The 17001-nt window shown below is 44.6% G+C and overlaps 1 protein-coding gene and 1 long non-coding RNA gene across 2 annotated transcripts in view; one reads left to right on the top strand and one right to left on the bottom strand.

Annotated features, from left to right (window-relative positions):
- Positions 1-4468: 4468 nt before the first annotated feature.
- Positions 4469-17001, bottom strand: part of LOC127605961 (uncharacterized) — a 313508-nt gene continuing 300975 nt past the window's right edge. Inside the window, exon 2 of the long non-coding RNA XR_007963691.1 lies at positions 4469-4625. This is a non-coding gene — a long non-coding RNA (uncharacterized LOC127605961). The remainder of the gene's footprint in view (positions 4626-17001) is intronic.
- psmb11b (proteasome 20S subunit beta 11b) lies at positions 7247-8496 on the top strand. Its single transcript, XM_052073880.1, has one exon. It carries the CDS (start codon positions 7642-7644, stop codon positions 8416-8418), a length of 777 nt encoding a protein of 258 aa, XP_051929840.1. The 5' UTR covers positions 7247-7641; the 3' UTR covers positions 8419-8496.

Genomic DNA, 17001 nt, shown 5'->3' with positions numbered 1-17001 from the left:
ACGGGGCTTTTCTGTTAAAAAAAAAAAGAAAGACGAATGACTTCTAATTCACCCCACATCAGGATGAAAAATATCAATCCCTATAATAGTCTCCAGCTTGTTGAGGTCGCCTTAGAATAAGCTCCGGCGGCAGCAACCGACGCCACCGCCGCAGCCGGGTTTTTATATTCATGAGATAAAAGAGAAACATTTGGCAATCTGTAAGCCGGACGACGGCGGCGCTTTTAGATATGCAAATAAAATGAGGTTGCGACCTTGAATTAGCCGCTATCATTGAAATGAGCTGCGGGCCGCTGGCCGTCTGCTTCGCTGCGCTAACAAAAAAAAACAAAAAAAAAAAGAGAGAGCTGGCGTCCTGTTGCTCCACACAGCCTCCGGTAACTGGATGACACATTCAGTCGTCATGAGCCGGAGCTAAAAAATAAAATAAAAATCAATCAAAGCTGTTTATTCAATTACGTAAAATTATATAGTATTGAGGGCGGCCCGGTAGTCCAGTGGTTAGCACGTCGGCTTCACAGTGCAGAGGTACCGGGTTCGATTCCAGCTCCGGCCTCCCTGTGTGGAGTTTGCATGTTCTCCCCGGGCCTGCGTGGGTTTTCTCCGGGTGCTCCGGTTTCCTCCCACATTCCAAAAACATGCGTGGCAGGCTGATTGAACACTCTAAATTGTCCCTAGGTGTGAGTGTGAGTGCGAATGGTTGTTTGTCTCTGTGTGCCCTGCGATTGGCTGGCAACCGATTCAGGGTGTCCCCCGCCTACTGCCCGAAGACAGCTGGGATAGGCTCCAGCACCCCCCGCGACCCTCGTGAGGATCAAGCGGCTCGGAAGATGAATGAATGAATGAATATATAGTATTGTACGTAGTATTAAATTGTCTGTCTCTCTATGTTGCTGCACCGTTTGTGTTAAAATGTCGGCATTTATTTGACAAAAGTCCCGGAGAAGTAAACTTTTTTTTTTTTTAATTCAAAGGAAGCGTGGAATTGAACAAGGCAACAATAATAATGTAAACAACGAACAAGATTTGATTGAATATTGAATGACCACTCGAGTAAATATTTCAGTGAAAAAGTTTCTCTTTGCATAAAACATGTTTTTAAAAAAAAAACTCCGATGTAATGAGGACATCTCTAATCTTCCATGATAAGTGTCTGCAATTTGCATATAAAAGCCGTTTTGAAAATCATTGAAATGCAACCCAGTCTTCATAAAAAAAAATTAAAAAATAAAAAAATCCAGATGAAATATAAATGCAAATTTGACAATAGCGAGAGTTCATTCCCAGTGCGTTTTGCCTCGAGGCTTTTGGGATTCCGCAACGCAGTCCTGCGAATATTTGTTCTACTTGCTTGTTGCCAGGCAAAATTCATTCGCCATTTGATCTTTGAATGAATGAGAACGCATGGAACACTTGAAAACAAATATTAATAAAGAGCCGGACTCATTTTCCTTTCAATTTAAAAGACCAAACATCTTGCTTGTTTTTTCACAAACAAATTTGTCACTCAGGAAAAAATAAAATAAAACCGAAACTCTGCTAAATATTAATACGAATATATGAAGTCAATGACTTTGGGCCGTACTTTGGTCACACGTGGCGTTGAGGGAAATAAAAGTGCAAATGGAGGACGATTTCCACTCCGGTTTGTTTAATGTGGCGTGGATTTCATCCGAACTGTTTTCACGCAAACATTCCAGCGTGAAATGTTTCCGTCCACTTTTATTTATTTATTTCTTTCTTTTTAATGCGAGTTCCATCAGATCCCAACGGTGCACCCACCTGAACCCTAATTGAGCCCCCGAGGTGGGAAACAGGAAGTGGAATTTGTGCGACGGCAAACAGATTGATGAGTGCACCCGTGAGGAGGGTCAGCGTGCGGGTGGAGCTTATTTTCCTCGCACCCCCTGCGGGAACGGGCATCAATCAGCCAATCGATAAGTGCCACTGCGCGCGCGCGCACATACACACACACACACGCATACACACCGCAACAACAACAACAACGACGACGGCGGCGAGGTGGCGCGCGAAGCATCAAGCGTTTAATTTGATCTTTTCAAATCGACTCAAAGTGCTTTCATCAGCAACGCGGAGACACTCAAGCTCGTCTCTCACATTCAAAACGAGTGATGTTCGAGACCGATACCAGTATGTGTAATCACTCATTGAGCACCCGCCGATACCGATTGCAGATACGATTTCATTTAACACAACGACGATCAGTTATTATTAAAAAAATATATATATAAAATAATATATAATATTATATATATATATATTAAAATATAATCATAAAATAATGTTTTTTTTATTTTGAGACCGATACCAGTATGTGTAGTCACTCATTGAGCACCCGCCGATACCGATTGCAGATACGATTTCATTTAACACAATGACGATCAGTTATTATTTAAAAAAATAAATAATATAAATATAAATAATATAGAATATATATATATATATATATATATTAAAATATAATAATAAAATAATGTTGGTTTTTTTTTTTAGACCGATACCAGTATGTGTAGTCACTCATTGAGCACCCGCCGATACCGATTGCAGATACGATTTCATTTAACACAATGACGATCAGTTATTATTTAAAAAAAATAAATAATATAAATATAAATAATATATATATATATATATATAATAAAATAATGTTGTTGTTTTTTTGTAATTCATGCCATTATCAAATCTTGGATGGACTTTGGAGTCAGCCAATCCTCCACGAAGCGTCTCCAGTTGGTCCATAATGCTGCAGCTCATTTTTTTTTTTTAACTGGTGCTCGTAAGAGGGAGCACATAATTCCTACTCTGGGATCCATTGACTGGCACATTTGAGAGTTCTGGAGCCTTTTTCGTTGCTGGTATCTATCTTTGGAATGACCCCCCCCCCCCACCCCCACCCCCAATGAACGTTAGGCAAGCCCCTTCGCTATCTATCTTTCAAACGTGTCTTAAAACTCATTTTTATTCTTTGGATTTTGACCCAGGATGAGACTTGATTTTTAGTTGGACTCTTTTTGTGCTTTCTACTGTCTTTGTTATTAATTTATCGCTCGAATTATATTTGCTCCGTGTACAGCAATGTGGTTGTTTTAAAGTCCTCTAGAAATACAATTGAGTTGAGTGTGAAATTTTGTCCTCCTTAGGAGATACGTTGCGAAAATATCGGAGGAAATGGATTTATATCAGAAATGACCATCCATCCTCGCCTCTGTGAAACTCGGGTAACCTCATAAACGCCACCGGTGCTGTTTTATTGAATTATTTTACTAGGCAAGCGGTTCGTTTTATAAGCTTCAAATTGATTTTCACTTGAACATCAATTTGAAAACTTTGTGAGACGAGACCGAATTCAGCATTATCAAAGAATAATTGTAAAGCTCCATATTAAACATAGCAAAAAAATGCAATGTGACGTCTCCGCGGCTCGTTCGCACCCCGGCTGGCTTGCAGCACCTCCGCTAATTATTGCGATTGAACTCGCCAATCAAAGCTATTTACGGACTGCTGATTGTTGTTATTTCACGACGCCCGTGTGATACAAGCGCTTATTATATGTCCATGTCATGTCCACTACAATTGTGTTTAATTAAAGCGTTGTTCAGCGACGGGAGGCGGCAAATTCTCCGATGCGCGTAGGAAGGGAAAAGGCTGTGGCAGCCGCCTCGATTCTCCCCGTCGATTTAAAAGGGTGTCAAACTATGGTTGATTTGTCTATGTTCATTATTTAAAAAACTACCGATGAATTTCAATAACGTGCAAACAAATATAAAGATACAAATTGGGCAAACGTGGTGGCGCTCTTGTGACTTTTGGACTCTCCGAGGCACCGTACTTCAAATTTAAGTTGTTGCATTCTATCAGCGCACCAATAGATGGCACTAGACTCTAAACACTGTCCCTTTCAGTCTGTCATGTACGCAACCTTCACGCCAGCTACGCTCTCTGGGTGGGGCAAACCTCAAATGTGGCCGTTCCCCCTGTCAGACTTTGACTCCCGTCGAGTTAACCCTTGCGTGCTCCAAATTAACAAGGCCTTAAGTTACGCATTTTACAATTTTTGTAATGATGTATTTTGTGTTATAAAAACTTTCACTCAAAATGTTCAGAGGCATCTGTGCTATCCATACATATATAGTTTTTATTAGTTCTTTGGGATTTTTTATTCTTTATTTTTTGCAAAAGGGAAAAAAAAATTGTGTGTGGAGGTCCCAACCAAGCCCTACTAACAATCCCGACCGGACGTGTTCATGTAAAATGCATTGGTTTGAAGCCTCCTGCAAAAAGGCAAATTCATTTGCGATCCTCTGACGCCACCTAAAGTTGCAAAATTGGAATGACGTCAACCCAACAATGTGGCATGCTTACGTCTGTCCAAGCGAAAACAAAGCGATTGACGTAAAAATCGCGTGAAATGCATGTATACACATTAGGTTTACGATGCATTCATTCATTCATCTTCCGAACCGCTTGATCCTCACTAGGGTCGCGGGGGGTGCTGGAGCCTATCCCAGCTGTCTTCGGGCAGTAGGCGGGGGACACCCTGAATCGGTTGCCAGCCAATCACAGGGCACACAGAGACGAACAACCATCCACGCTCACACTCACACCTAGGGACAATTTAGAGTGTTCAATCAGCCTGCCACGCATGTTTTTGGAATGTGGGAGGAAACCGGAGCACCCGGAGAAAACCCACGCAGGCCCGGGGAGAACATGCAAACTCCACACAGGGAGGCCGGAGCTGGAATCTAACCCGGTACCCCTGCACTGTGAAGCCCACGTGCTAACCACTGGACTACCTGGCCGCCCTACGATGCATTCAAAAATATGAATTATAATGGGTCTCTATGGTGCAAAATATGTAAATTGTGAAGATTAAGGTATCAAAACGTTTTTTTTTATTATTGCTGCAATGCCTGAGAATTATCAGCCGGTGATGTCATGAAATTTAGGCCATTTTAGAACCCCTGCATAAGTTACAGCAGCTCTCTCGTGTTTTTCTGAATGCCTTTGCCTGTGATTCAAAGACATCATTTTACATTTATCGAAGTGTATTTAGTGCAACAATTGATCAAATGTAAAGTCGTTCTGCGCGCAACCGTGAAACTAATGTTGATTATCGTCGCCCTTTGTGGGGAAGCACAAACTCGTCGTTTTGTAAAATATTAATTGGCAGCCCTTTTTTTTTTTTTTTTTTGAACATAGCTTTTATTTGGGTCTGATTTTGCTGCGAGGGTTAGTTAGAATTTTTAATTGACAATTTCGGGCTCATGCCCGCCTGAAAAGCAGCAGTTTCCGGTGTTGAACAATTCTTTGGATTTTTTTTTGGAACGGCTATTTTGTTTTTGCTCGTGGCAGGACAGGTTGCCACCTCTGCAGAAGATACGGCACTCGTATATTTCAGCGCAGCAGGACCCGTAAGGCCGGAGATAAATAAATACGCCGCGCGCTTCTCCCATCTCACAAAACACACATCATCGCTCACGCTCATCTCACGCAATCCCAAACCGGCGTCGGCCGGACGCCAAGCGCAGCCGTCGAGCGTCCGTCGAGCGGCGTCCCCGACGCGGTCACGGACGCTGTCGCCATCAAGGTGATGGATGGCGCCGCAGAGCCGCCCGATGGCGGAAGCCTTCCGAGCCTCGCGTGTGTGGACGAAAGCTCGCCGGCTGCCGGGCGTGAGGCTGAATTAAAAACGAGTGACCTCGCTGTCTGGCGGTGACCATAAAACAAGCGAACGCGCGGCACTGGAGAGGATGCTGGAAAAAAAATGGAAACGGTGGACCAACGTGGGGGGGGGGGGGGCAAACCTGTTGAAAAGCCAAAGGTGGCAAAAATAGTCACACAGCTGTTTTGGTAACCTGGGACAATGGAAAAAAAACTTTTTCTAGGCAAGAAATAGTTTTCCTGTCTTATTAGCTTGCAGTGCACTCGAAGTGAGAAGTTCAAAGACGGCGTCAACGCCAAATATGGAAATCAGCAGAAAGAAGGATCAGACAAAGGGTGCGCGGCGACAAACGATCAAAGACAAAAGAGACTGCCAAAAACCGACGCCAATGATCAAAAGACGCATTCACGCAAACGAACGGAGCCGATGATGCAGCGACATTGTCGACGCACCGGGGGGGGGGGGGGGGGGGGGACGGGACACTGACAAATAACTGACAAGGAATCGGAAACGATGGAGGATTGACGATAAAGAAGGCCGCAGCTAACAAAAAAAAGGACACAATGAAGGCGAAACAGTGTGTCCCCCTAGCGGAGACTCCACGAATTGCACCTTATTAAAAATATTAAACCCGTGTCTTTTATGCTTTTTTTTTCACTTTAAAATGATCCCGCGGGCCTGATCGAACCTCCTTGGGGGGAGGGGGGGACACTGACAAATAACTGACAAGGAATCGGAAACGATGGAGGATTGACGATAAAGAAGGCCGCAGCTAACAAAAAAAAGGACACAACGAAGGCTAAACAGTGTGTCCCCCTAGCGGAGACTCCACGAATTGCACCTTATTCAAAATATTAATCCCGTGTCTTTTATGCTTTTTTTTTTCACTTTAAAATGATCCCGCGGGCCTGATCGAACCTCCTGGGGGGGGGGGGGGGACACTGACAAATAACTGACAGGGAATCGGAAACGATGGAGGATTGACGATAAAGAAGGCCGCAGCTAACAAAAAAAGGACACAACGAAGGCGCAACAGTGTGTCCCCCTAGCGGAGACTCCACGAATTGCACCTTATTCAAAATATTAATCCCGTGTCTTTTATGCTTTTATTTTTTTTTTCACATTAAAATGATCCCGCGGGCCTGATCGAACCTCTTTGGGGGGGGGGGGCATATGTTTGACACCCCCTGATTTAGCCAAATTACCCGTCGGACCACGCAAACTTTCTGGTGTCGCGTGTTGAGATGCTGCGCTCGTAATGGGACGCCTCACTTTTTTTTTTTTTTTTTTTTTTTAATGCGCATGCTCGGCTGGACTGACGCCGCGTTAGTCAGCCTATTTGAGATTCTACCCGAGAACAAGCCACAGGAGAGACGCATCAAAAGCTGCCGAGTCTAACGTCATTTGATCCGCCGGACGCCGAACGGCGACTCGCCGGCCTTGCCTTGACGCGTCTTTGAAGAAATGCGATCTGAAAAAAAAGCAGCCGGGACTAACGACTAAGGGGCGGCCGAGCGTTTGGCTTCAAAGAAGTGAAGCAGTAAATGGCAAGCGCCCCCCCCCCCCCCCCCCCGTGCCTCAGGTATCGAAAGCGGCCGGCATCCAATTTAAGGACCACGCGTCAAGATTCTTCAGAAATGTTTTTGGGGGATCAACGGCGGCGGACTGCTGAAGGACGACTTACAGGAATGTCAGAAAGATCACCAACGAATATTCGGTGGGAACAAAGTTTTGATGACAAAGGCTCAGCAACCGCAAAAGATCAACCAACGAAGGACCTCGGATCAACGTTGACACCAACAACGGATCGAAGAGGACGACGGACCACGGCGACGGAAAAAACACCCAAGAACAACAAAGACCCTGACAGAGAGGAAACGGTCAACTGTAACTGAACCCTCCAAAATAAAAGGCCTACACCGAAAGGACCGCCAATCATCTCAAAGCACTCGCGTGCGATGGCGTTAGAGGACGTGTGTAAATCCCGAGGCCTCGCCCCTTCCGCGCCCCTGTCGGACTTTTACGTCCCGGTTGCCGAGTGTCTTCGAGAAGATCCCCCTTGGTCCGGCAGTCCGCAGAATCCGCTGCCCTTCGAGATGTCCCACGGCACCACCACCCTGGCGTTCACCTTCCAGGGCGGCGCGCTGGCGGCGGGGGACACCCGCTCCAGCTGCAACGGCCGGGTCTCCCGCCCCGACGCCCAGAAGGTGAAGCCCATCCACAGCCACCTGGTGGCCACCAGCTCGGGCACGTCGGCCGACTGCGCCCTCTGGAAGCGGATCCTGACTCGGGAGCTGCGGCTCTACCAGCTGCGACACGGCCGGCGGGTGTCGACGTGCGGGGCCGCCAAGCTGCTGTGGCGCATGCTGCTCCCGTTCAAGGGCACCAAACTGTGCGTGGCCACCACGTTGTGCGGGTGGGACGAGAGCGGACCCGCCGTCTTCTATGTGCACAGTAACGGCAGGCGCCTGCGGGGAACGCTGTTCTCCGTGGGCTCGGGCTCGCCTTACGCCTACGGCGTGTTGGATCAAGCGGTGGAATGGGGGATGACGGCGGAGGAGGCCACTCGGGTGGCGAGGGAGGCGGTGTACAGAGCCACCCACAGGGACGCCTACTCCGGCAATTGCGTGGACGTCTATCTCGTCACCTCGACGGGGTGGACTCGCACGCGGCGGGAGGACTTAAAAGAAGAATATTACAGGGAGAGGAAAACCCGCCGAGGTGGAACAGGCTGAATTCTGAAAATGACAGGGGCTCTAAGCTCGTTCCTTGGGGGACCCCTATCCAGCCTGTTTTCGATGTCACTTTCTTCCAACGCAGTCTGAATTCTGAAAATGACAGGGGCCCCAAGCTCGTTCCTTGGGGGACCCCTATCCAGCCTGTTTTCGATGTGGCTTTCTTCCAACGCACCTGATTCAAATGATCGCGATCGTCAGCGGGCTTCCACGAGCTGTTGTTGGAGGAGCCTTGATAGGGAGGGGGCTCCTGAAGATCGGACTTGGGCACCGCTGTGCTCGACAGTTCTGAGGTTGGGGGTTTGGAATCCCGTTGTGGCGTTTTCGTGTTCTCCCAACGCTTGCGTGGATTTTCTCCGGCTTCCTTCTACATTCCAAGAACACGCTTGTTCGTTTCAACTGGTCAGTCAACATCAATTCAATAGCACTTTGATTTTTTTTGGGGGGGGGGGGCTTTCATCGGCTTTTTTGCCACCTTTATTGGGATTTTTGTTTTGTCTTATTTTATTTGATTTTTTTTCAACATTTCAACCTATATGCAGCGGTACCAGTGGTTTCATTTGTTCCAGTTCCCCCGCCCCCTCCCCCCAAAAAACAATACTAAAATCCGAAAAGCTAATAAAAGCATAATTTCACGAATATCAAGAACCAAACCGGTTTCATGATGCGTCATGAAACCAAACGCCGCAGACGCACACAGTAGCAGACTGAGTGCGTTTTAGTGGGTCATGTCCGCTCGAGTGACTTAAGGAGCTCTGACTCCGCCTCCGCTGGGCCGTTTATTTTTATTTTTTTTCACCCTCATGTCTACTCCATGCTCCTTGTGAGTGTATTCATTTTGTATGTGTGCATTTGGCTTCGTGTCCTGTTCAATAAACAGCCCAAAGCGCATCGTGAGTGTGTCTCTTTTGTTTTTTGTTTTTCCCACTTCACTTATCTGAAACCCACTTGCAAATCTCGTTTGATATTTTATTTAAAATTAAAAAAGTCTTTTTTTTTTTTTCCTTGAGAAAGAGTTAAATGACGAATTTTCGTTTTCCATGCATATCTGGACAGAGCGTGAGTGAGTACTTTGCCCACCTCTGGGTATTTCTTTCAATGTCCTCGCAGGACCTCGCAGGTCCCAGTGCAGAGCAAAAATGTCTCTCCGTGTTGTCAAGCGGCGGAAACGTGCTCCGGCATCTTTTCAGCGGATAGGAAATTAATGAAGAGCACAGGCAGTTGCCCCCCCGGGGCTTGTTCGTCATCTGATTTTGGCCGCGCATATATCGGTGTCTTCTCGTAAACAGCTCGCGCTTTGTCTGCATCTGCGATAAAAATGCACAGCGCGCTGCCCGGCATTTTGATGTGGACATTTTTTTTTCTCATTATTCCAAGCTACAACTGGTGGCGCATGCACCGTAGACCCCCAACTTTTGTTGCCCCACGGACCGGTTTATTGTCAGACAATATTTTCAGGGAGCGGCAAATGATATGACCTGCATGAAAATTGTGGTATTTTCTAAGCATAATAAGAATCACGAATCATGACACGAGGAACGTCCGATCTGGCCGAAATGTTATTTTTGTTATTTTGACTTCAAAATGGCGCCGCCGGAGTGGCTGCCTTTCCAGCAGCTCCTATATTTTGTTATTCTACTTCTTCCTTTCATAACTTTGCTGCTGTGAATTGGGAATTTCTCCATTGCGAGACTAATATAGGTTTTCTTATTATGCTCTATGATCGCTATGGTAACGTTTAAACGTGCCTTCAAAATAAGATACAAAGTGCATGAAAAATGCGACTCACGATCGCCGCGTATTATGCCGAGTGGGCTCGGTGCGTGGGGAATTTCCCATTGAGACAAATCCGTATTTTAAGAAGGACTCCTAAGATTGTCTGCTAAATAAATAATAATAATAATAAAAATAAAAATAAAGGATATCTTAAATAAATGCAGACTTCTTTTTCTTGAAAATCGTAGGCTCGTCTTCTGTCTCCTGTCTGAAACTTTCCAAAAACGTTTTGGGTATTTTTTATTTTTTTTTACTCATTTTGCTAGCTGCTGGGTTTCATTTCAGCGGTAACCTTTTACGTGACCGAGAAGCGTGGCTTGACCTGTGTCAAGTGTGACATATTGCAGACGGATGTAACAGAGAATCCGGTAGTTTTTCAAAATAAAATATTATTTCAGATTCCAAAATGATTCAAACTGAAGTCATGCAAGTTATTTATTCTTTCTGTGCGGCCTGATACCAAATGACCCACGGATCTGTACCGGTCATCGGCGCGGGGGGGGGGGGGGGGGGGGGGCGTGTCCGCTGCTTTAGACCATTGAACTATGATGTCACACGTACTTCCAGATGGCACCGTTAGTTTTAAAAAAAAAAGCTTTCTTAGCAGTGTTGTTTTTAGCAGCCATTTTGATTTCTCTGAGTGTTTTTGGACAATAATTTTTGTTGTAATTTTTTGTCATTTCAGTGTCTTGTAGTTTCTTATAAATCATCATAGTTTGGATGATGCGTGTCTGATGTCAGACTCGAAATAGTTTCATCATTTTGGACAAAATACTAACATGTTAAGAAAACGGAATGGCCTGAAACAAGCACGCCAAAAAATACCCCCCACCCCCCACACACAGTCTGTCACGCTTCACAAACTTTCCTGTCCTGCGATTGTCTCCACCGGTGCCAGTAACTTGTGCGAATGTCTTAATTGATTTCCGTAAGGCCCCACTGAACACTAACGAGACGACTATTGATTGATGGCCCGACACCACCACGGGGATTCCTCGGAACTTCCCGGTGCCGCTTAATGAATGAACGAGATTGTGCCGAAGTCGCCCATTTGTGGCATTTGCTGATAAATTAAGTCCTCGCCCTCCCAAGCCCATTGTGCTATCCGATGCGCCTTTTTTGAGCGCCGCCGGATAGCACAATGGCGACCGGCCTGCAGTGAGTGCTGCGCTCGCGGATTACGCCGAGATGTCAACACGTCGACTCGATAATGAAGCGTGCGCTTTTACTCCCGCGCGTAGCGAGCGTGCGCATCATTACAAATAAATCCCAGGAGGAATGGCGAGACCGCGCTCGGCGCATCCTAAGCCTCCTCTTAACGAGACAAGTATGATTGAATGGAGCGAGCCTCATCCATCCAAAAAGCTGATTTGGAAAGTTCCTTAAGAGCATCATCTATGAAGGAAAACACATTTGCCTTGCCAATTTTCGCAATATTACCATAATAACCCACGAGATACGCCACAGTTGTCATCGTTTTGTTTTTTTATCAAGATCAAAACAAGCCCAAATCCAAATCGCAATCACATTTCAATTCAAGTGGTAGGCGATTGACATTTGGCCGCAAAAAGTCTTCTCTCCGAACAAGGAGCCATGGATCGATCGCCTCTCGGCTTTGCAATGTGCTCGCTCTGAAGTTTTAGCGCCGATAGCATTCAGACCGTCACAGGCGACTCAGCGAAATGAAGCCGTATTCGTCGTTCTTCGCAGAGGATAAATAATATATGTCTCCGAGTATCGTTGCACACCCATCCTCGGGTCGATCCCCCTTTTGTGTATCCGTAGCCGCCGTGACACTGACGCGATTCGTTAGCACTCGACGGTAAAGTTAGCGCTCGGTGTCACATGTAGCGATATTTTTTGCTAGTTGCTTTGGTTTGCTTCTTGCAGTTGGAAAATGAACGTCGTTGCAGGCAGCAGGCTGACGCGATTTGTTAGCACTCGACGGTAAAGTTAGCACTCGGTGTCACAGGTAGCGATATTTTTTGCTAGTTGCTTTGGTTTGCTTCTTGCAGTTGGAAAAGGAACGTCGTTGCTGGCTAGCAGGCAGCAGGCTGACGCGATTCGTTAGCACTCGACGGTAACGTTAGCGCTCGGTGTCGCATGTAGCGATATTTTTTGCTAGTTGCTTTGGTTTGCTTCTTGCAGTTGGAAAAGGAACGTCGTTGCTGGCTAGCAGGCAGCAGGCTGACGCGATTCGTTAGCACTCGACGGTAAAGTTAGCACTCGGTGTCACATGTAGCGATATTTTTTGCTAGTTGCTTTGGTTTGCTTCTTGCAGTTGGAAAATGAACGTCGTTGCTGGCTAGCAGGCAGCAGGCTGACGCGATTCGTTAGCACTCGACGGTAACGTTAGCACTTGGTGTCACATGTAGCGATATTTTTTGCTAGTTGCTTTGGTTTGCTTCTTGCAGTTGGAAAAGGAACGTCGTTGCTGGCTAGCAGGCAGCAGGCTGACGCGATTCGTTAGCACTCGACGGTAACGTTAGCGCTCGGTGTCGCATGTAGCGATATTTTTTGCTAGTTGCTTTGGTTTGCTTCTTGCAGTTGGAAAATGAACGTCGTTGCTGGCTAGCAGGCAGCAGGCTGACGCGATTCGTTAGCACTTGACGGTAAAGTTAGCACTCGGTGTCACATGTAGCGATATTTTTTGCTAGTTGCTTTGGTTTGCTTCTTGCAGTTGGAAAATGAACGTCGTTGCTGGCTAGCAGGCAGCAGGCTGACGCGATTCGTTAGCACTCGACGGTAAAGTTAGCACTCGGTGTCACATGTAGCGATATTTTTTGCTAGTTGCTTTGGTTTGCTTCTTGCAGTTAGAAAAGGAACGTCGTTGCTGGCTAGCAGGCGTCGCTTGTTGCTAGGCAGAATTTGTCGGGCTCAATTATAACTGCCCCCCCAAGCCGATTTTAAAAATGAGCAACACTGCCAGGGAGCTGGAAGAATGTTTTTTTTTGGGGGGGGGGGTTCCTTCTTGGTTTTGTGATGGAAAATGCTTTTGTTTACATCTCTGCCATGAATAACAAGAACGGAAAATCTCACCAAAGCTGTTCGTCAAATCACATGACAGGATTTGTGACTAAACCCGCTTGAGAAGTGCGTATCTTTGCAAAGGGCTTTGTGGAGATGCTTTTGTTTCCACAAAGAAGTGAGATTAAATTCCCGTATAAACAAGACGGCCGGGAGATCTCCCGACCTTTTGATTGGGATTAACGTTCCGGAATCCGGACGGATTAGTTGCAAATCAAGACTCCTGCATCTTTAAAAAAAACGGAGGCAAGATCGTGTGCATCCTGCGCCGGGCCGCCATGTTCGACTCTTTCCCCATCTTGGGAGAATTATAGGAGTTGGATGGTTGGGATGGGGGGGGGGGGTTCGGGATTTCCGCTGAGGGAGCAGCTAGTGGTTCTCCAGAGCGCCTTCCTCTCTGAACTCCCAACGCAACCGAGTTGAACGTGTACAAGAGTGCCCCCCCCCCCCCGTCCGCCCCCCCTCTCACACACACACACACACAAGCTCCTTGATGGAGGTAATAAGCTTCATGAGCAAGCGAAGCGCAGCGGCACATAAATTGTCTGGGAAACGTTCACTTCATTAAAACTATTCCTCCAGCCGGGAAATAAAAATCCCATCAAGGAAGCGTGAAGCCGAAGGAGAGAAATTACACTCGCGTGAAGCGGGAGAGAGTTAAAAAAAAAAAAAAATTGTGAAATTCCGTCGTTGTTCCACGCGTCCTTGACGAACGAGTCCCACTCGGCCAGCAGATTTTCCGTCATCTCATTGAGGCTGCGTGTAGCGCCCCCTTTACCCATATTGGAAATAAAACTCTTGGCTGCCCCCCCCATGGCCCCCCACAATCGGACGAAAACCGAACGCCGCCCGTCTGTCTTTGATACGTTCATCTCGAGGGAATTCCCTCGTCGACAGAGCAAATATGGTTGCTTCAAACCAAAATGGCCGGCTTTCTCTTCAATTTCGGGCATGGGTCCGTGCAAGTTTTTTTTTTTTTGTGCATCCTGTGATGAAAAATGTCCACCAAATTTTGGACTAATTGGTGAAACTGCTGTGAAGGTTAATTGATGATTTTTTAAACTTTCCAATGGAACCTTCTGAGCAAGAAATGGCTCCTTCAAAATAAAATGGCCAACTTCCTGTTCAATTAACATGATGAGCTTTAGTGATTTTTTTTTGTGCATCCTGTGATGAAAAATGTCCACCAAATTTTGGACTAATTGGTGAAACTGCTGTGAAGGTTAATTGATGACTTTCCAATGGAACCTTCTGAGCAAGAAATGGCTCCTTCAAAATAAAATGGCCAACTTCCTGTTCAATTAACATGATGAGCTTTAGTGATTTTTTTTTGTGCATCCTGGGATGAAAAATGTCCACCAAATTTTGGACTAATTGGTGAAACTGCTGTGAAGGTTAATTGATGACTTTCCAATGGAACCTTCTGAGCAAGAAATGGCTCTTTCAAAATAAAATGGCCAACTTCCTGTTCAATTAACATGATGAGCTTTAGTGATTTTTTTTGTGCATCCTGGGATGAAAAATGTCCACCAAATTTTGGACTAATTGGTGAAACTGCTGTGAAGGTTAATTGATGACTTTCCAATGGAACCTTCTGAGCAAGAAATGGCTCTTTCAAAATAAAATGGCCAACTTCCTGTTCAATTAACATGATGAGCTTTAGTGATTTTTTTTTGTGCATCCTGTGATGAAAAATGTCCACCAAATTTTGGACTAATTGGTGAAACTGCTGTGAAGGTTAATTGATGACTTTCAAATGGAACCTTCTGAGCAAGAAATGGCTCTTTCAAAATAAAATGGCCAACTTCCTGTTCAATTAACATGATGAGCTTTAGTGATTTTTTTTTGTGCATCCTGTGATGAAAAATGTCCACCAAATTTTGGACTAATTGGTGAAACTGCTGTGAAGGTTAATTGATGACTTTCCAATGGAACCTTCTGAGCAAGAAATGGCTCTTTCAAAATAAAATGGCCAACTTCCTGTTCAATTAACATGATGAGCTTTAGTGATTTTTTTTGTGCATCCTGGGATGAAAAATGTCCACCAAATTTTGGACTAATTGGTGAAACTGCTGTGAAGGTTAATTGATGACTTTCCAATGGAACCTTCTGAGCAAGAAATGGCTCTTTCAAAATAAAATGGCCAACTTCCTGTTCAATTAACATGATGAGCTTTAGTGATTTTTGTTTTTTTTGTGCATCCTGTGATGAAAAATGTCCACCAAATTTTGGACTAATTGGTGAAACTGCTGTGAAGGTTAATTGATGACTTTCCAATGGAACCTTCTGAGCAAAAAATGGCTCCTTCAAAATAAAATGGCCAACTTCCTGTTCAATTAACATGATGAGCTTTAGTGATTTTTTTTTTTGTGCATCCTGTGATGAAAAATGTCCACCAAATTTTGGACTAATTGGTGAAACTGCTGTGAATGTTAATTGATGATTTTTTTAACTTTCCAATGGAACCTTCTGAGCAAGAAATGGCTCCTTCAAAATAAAATGGCCAACTTCCTGTTCAATTAACATAATGAGCTTTAGTGATTTTTTTTTTGTGCAGCCTGTGATGAAAAATGTCCACCAGATTTTGGACTAATTGGTGAAACTGCTGTGAAGGTTTATTGATGACTTTCCAATGGAACCTTCTGAGCAAGAAATGGCTCCTTCAAAATAAAATGGCCAACTTCCTGTTCAATTAACATGATGAGCTTTAGTGATTTTTTTTTTTTGTGCATCCTGTGATGAAAAATGTCCACCAAATTTTGGACTAACTGGTGAAACTGCTGTGAATGTTAATTGATGATTTTTTTAACTTTCCAACGGAACCTTCTGAGCAAGAAATGGCTCCTTCAAAATAAAATGGCCAACTTCCTGTTCAATTAACATGATGAGCTTTAGTGATTTATTTTTTTTTGTGCATCCTGTGATGAAAAATGTCCACCAAATTTTGGACTAATTGGTGAAACTGCTGTGAAGGTTAATTGATGACTTTCCAATGGAACCTTCTGAGCAAGAAATGGCTGCTTCAAAATAAAATGGCCAACTTCCTGTTCAATTAACATGATGAGCTTTAGTGATTTTTTTTTTGTGCATCCTGTGATGAAAAATGTCCACCAAATTTTGGACTAATTGGTGAAACTGCTGTCAAGGTTAATTGATGACTTTCCAATGGAACCTTCTGAGCAAGAAATGGCTCTTTCAAAATAAAATGGCCAACTTCCTGTTCAATTAACATGATGAGCTTTAGTGATTTTTTTTTTTTGTGCATCCTGTGATGAAAAATGTCCACCAAATTTTGGACTAATTGGTGAAACTGCTGTGAAGGTTAATTGATGACTTTCCAGTGGAACCTTCTGAGCAAGAAATAGCTCCTTCAAAATAAAATGGCCAACTTTCTGTTCTATTAACATGATGAGCTTTAGTGATTTTTTTTTTTTGTGCATCCTGTGATGAAAAATGTCCACCAAATTTTGGACTAATTGGTGAAACTGCTGTGAAGGTTAATTGATGACTTTCCAATGGAACCTTCTGAGCAAGAAATGGCTCCTTCAAAATAAAATGGCCAACTTCCTGTTCAATTAACATGATGAGCTTTAGTGATTTTTTTTTGTGCATCCTGTGATGAAAAATGTCCACCAAATTTTGGACTAATTGGTGAAACTGCTGTGAAGGTTAATTGATGACTTTCCAATGGAACCTTCTGAGCAAGAAATCGCTCCTTCAAAATAAAATGGCCAACTTCCTGTTCAATTAACATGATGATTTTTTTTTTTTTTGTAACTT

The sequence above is a fragment of the Hippocampus zosterae genome, chromosome 8, assembly GCF_025434085.1.
Source record: "Hippocampus zosterae strain Florida chromosome 8, ASM2543408v3, whole genome shotgun sequence".
NCBI classification, from domain to species: Eukaryota; Metazoa; Chordata; class Actinopteri; order Syngnathiformes; family Syngnathidae; genus Hippocampus; species Hippocampus zosterae.
The sequence above is the reverse complement of the archived record's forward strand: the minus strand, read 5'-3'. Positions and strand labels throughout refer to the sequence as shown.

What these genes read in the sequence shown, in the direction of transcription:
- psmb11b (XM_052073880.1), top strand. Translation starts at nt 7,642, where the DNA reads ATGGCGTTAGAGGACGTGTGTAAATCCCGAGGCCTCGCCCCTTCCGCG.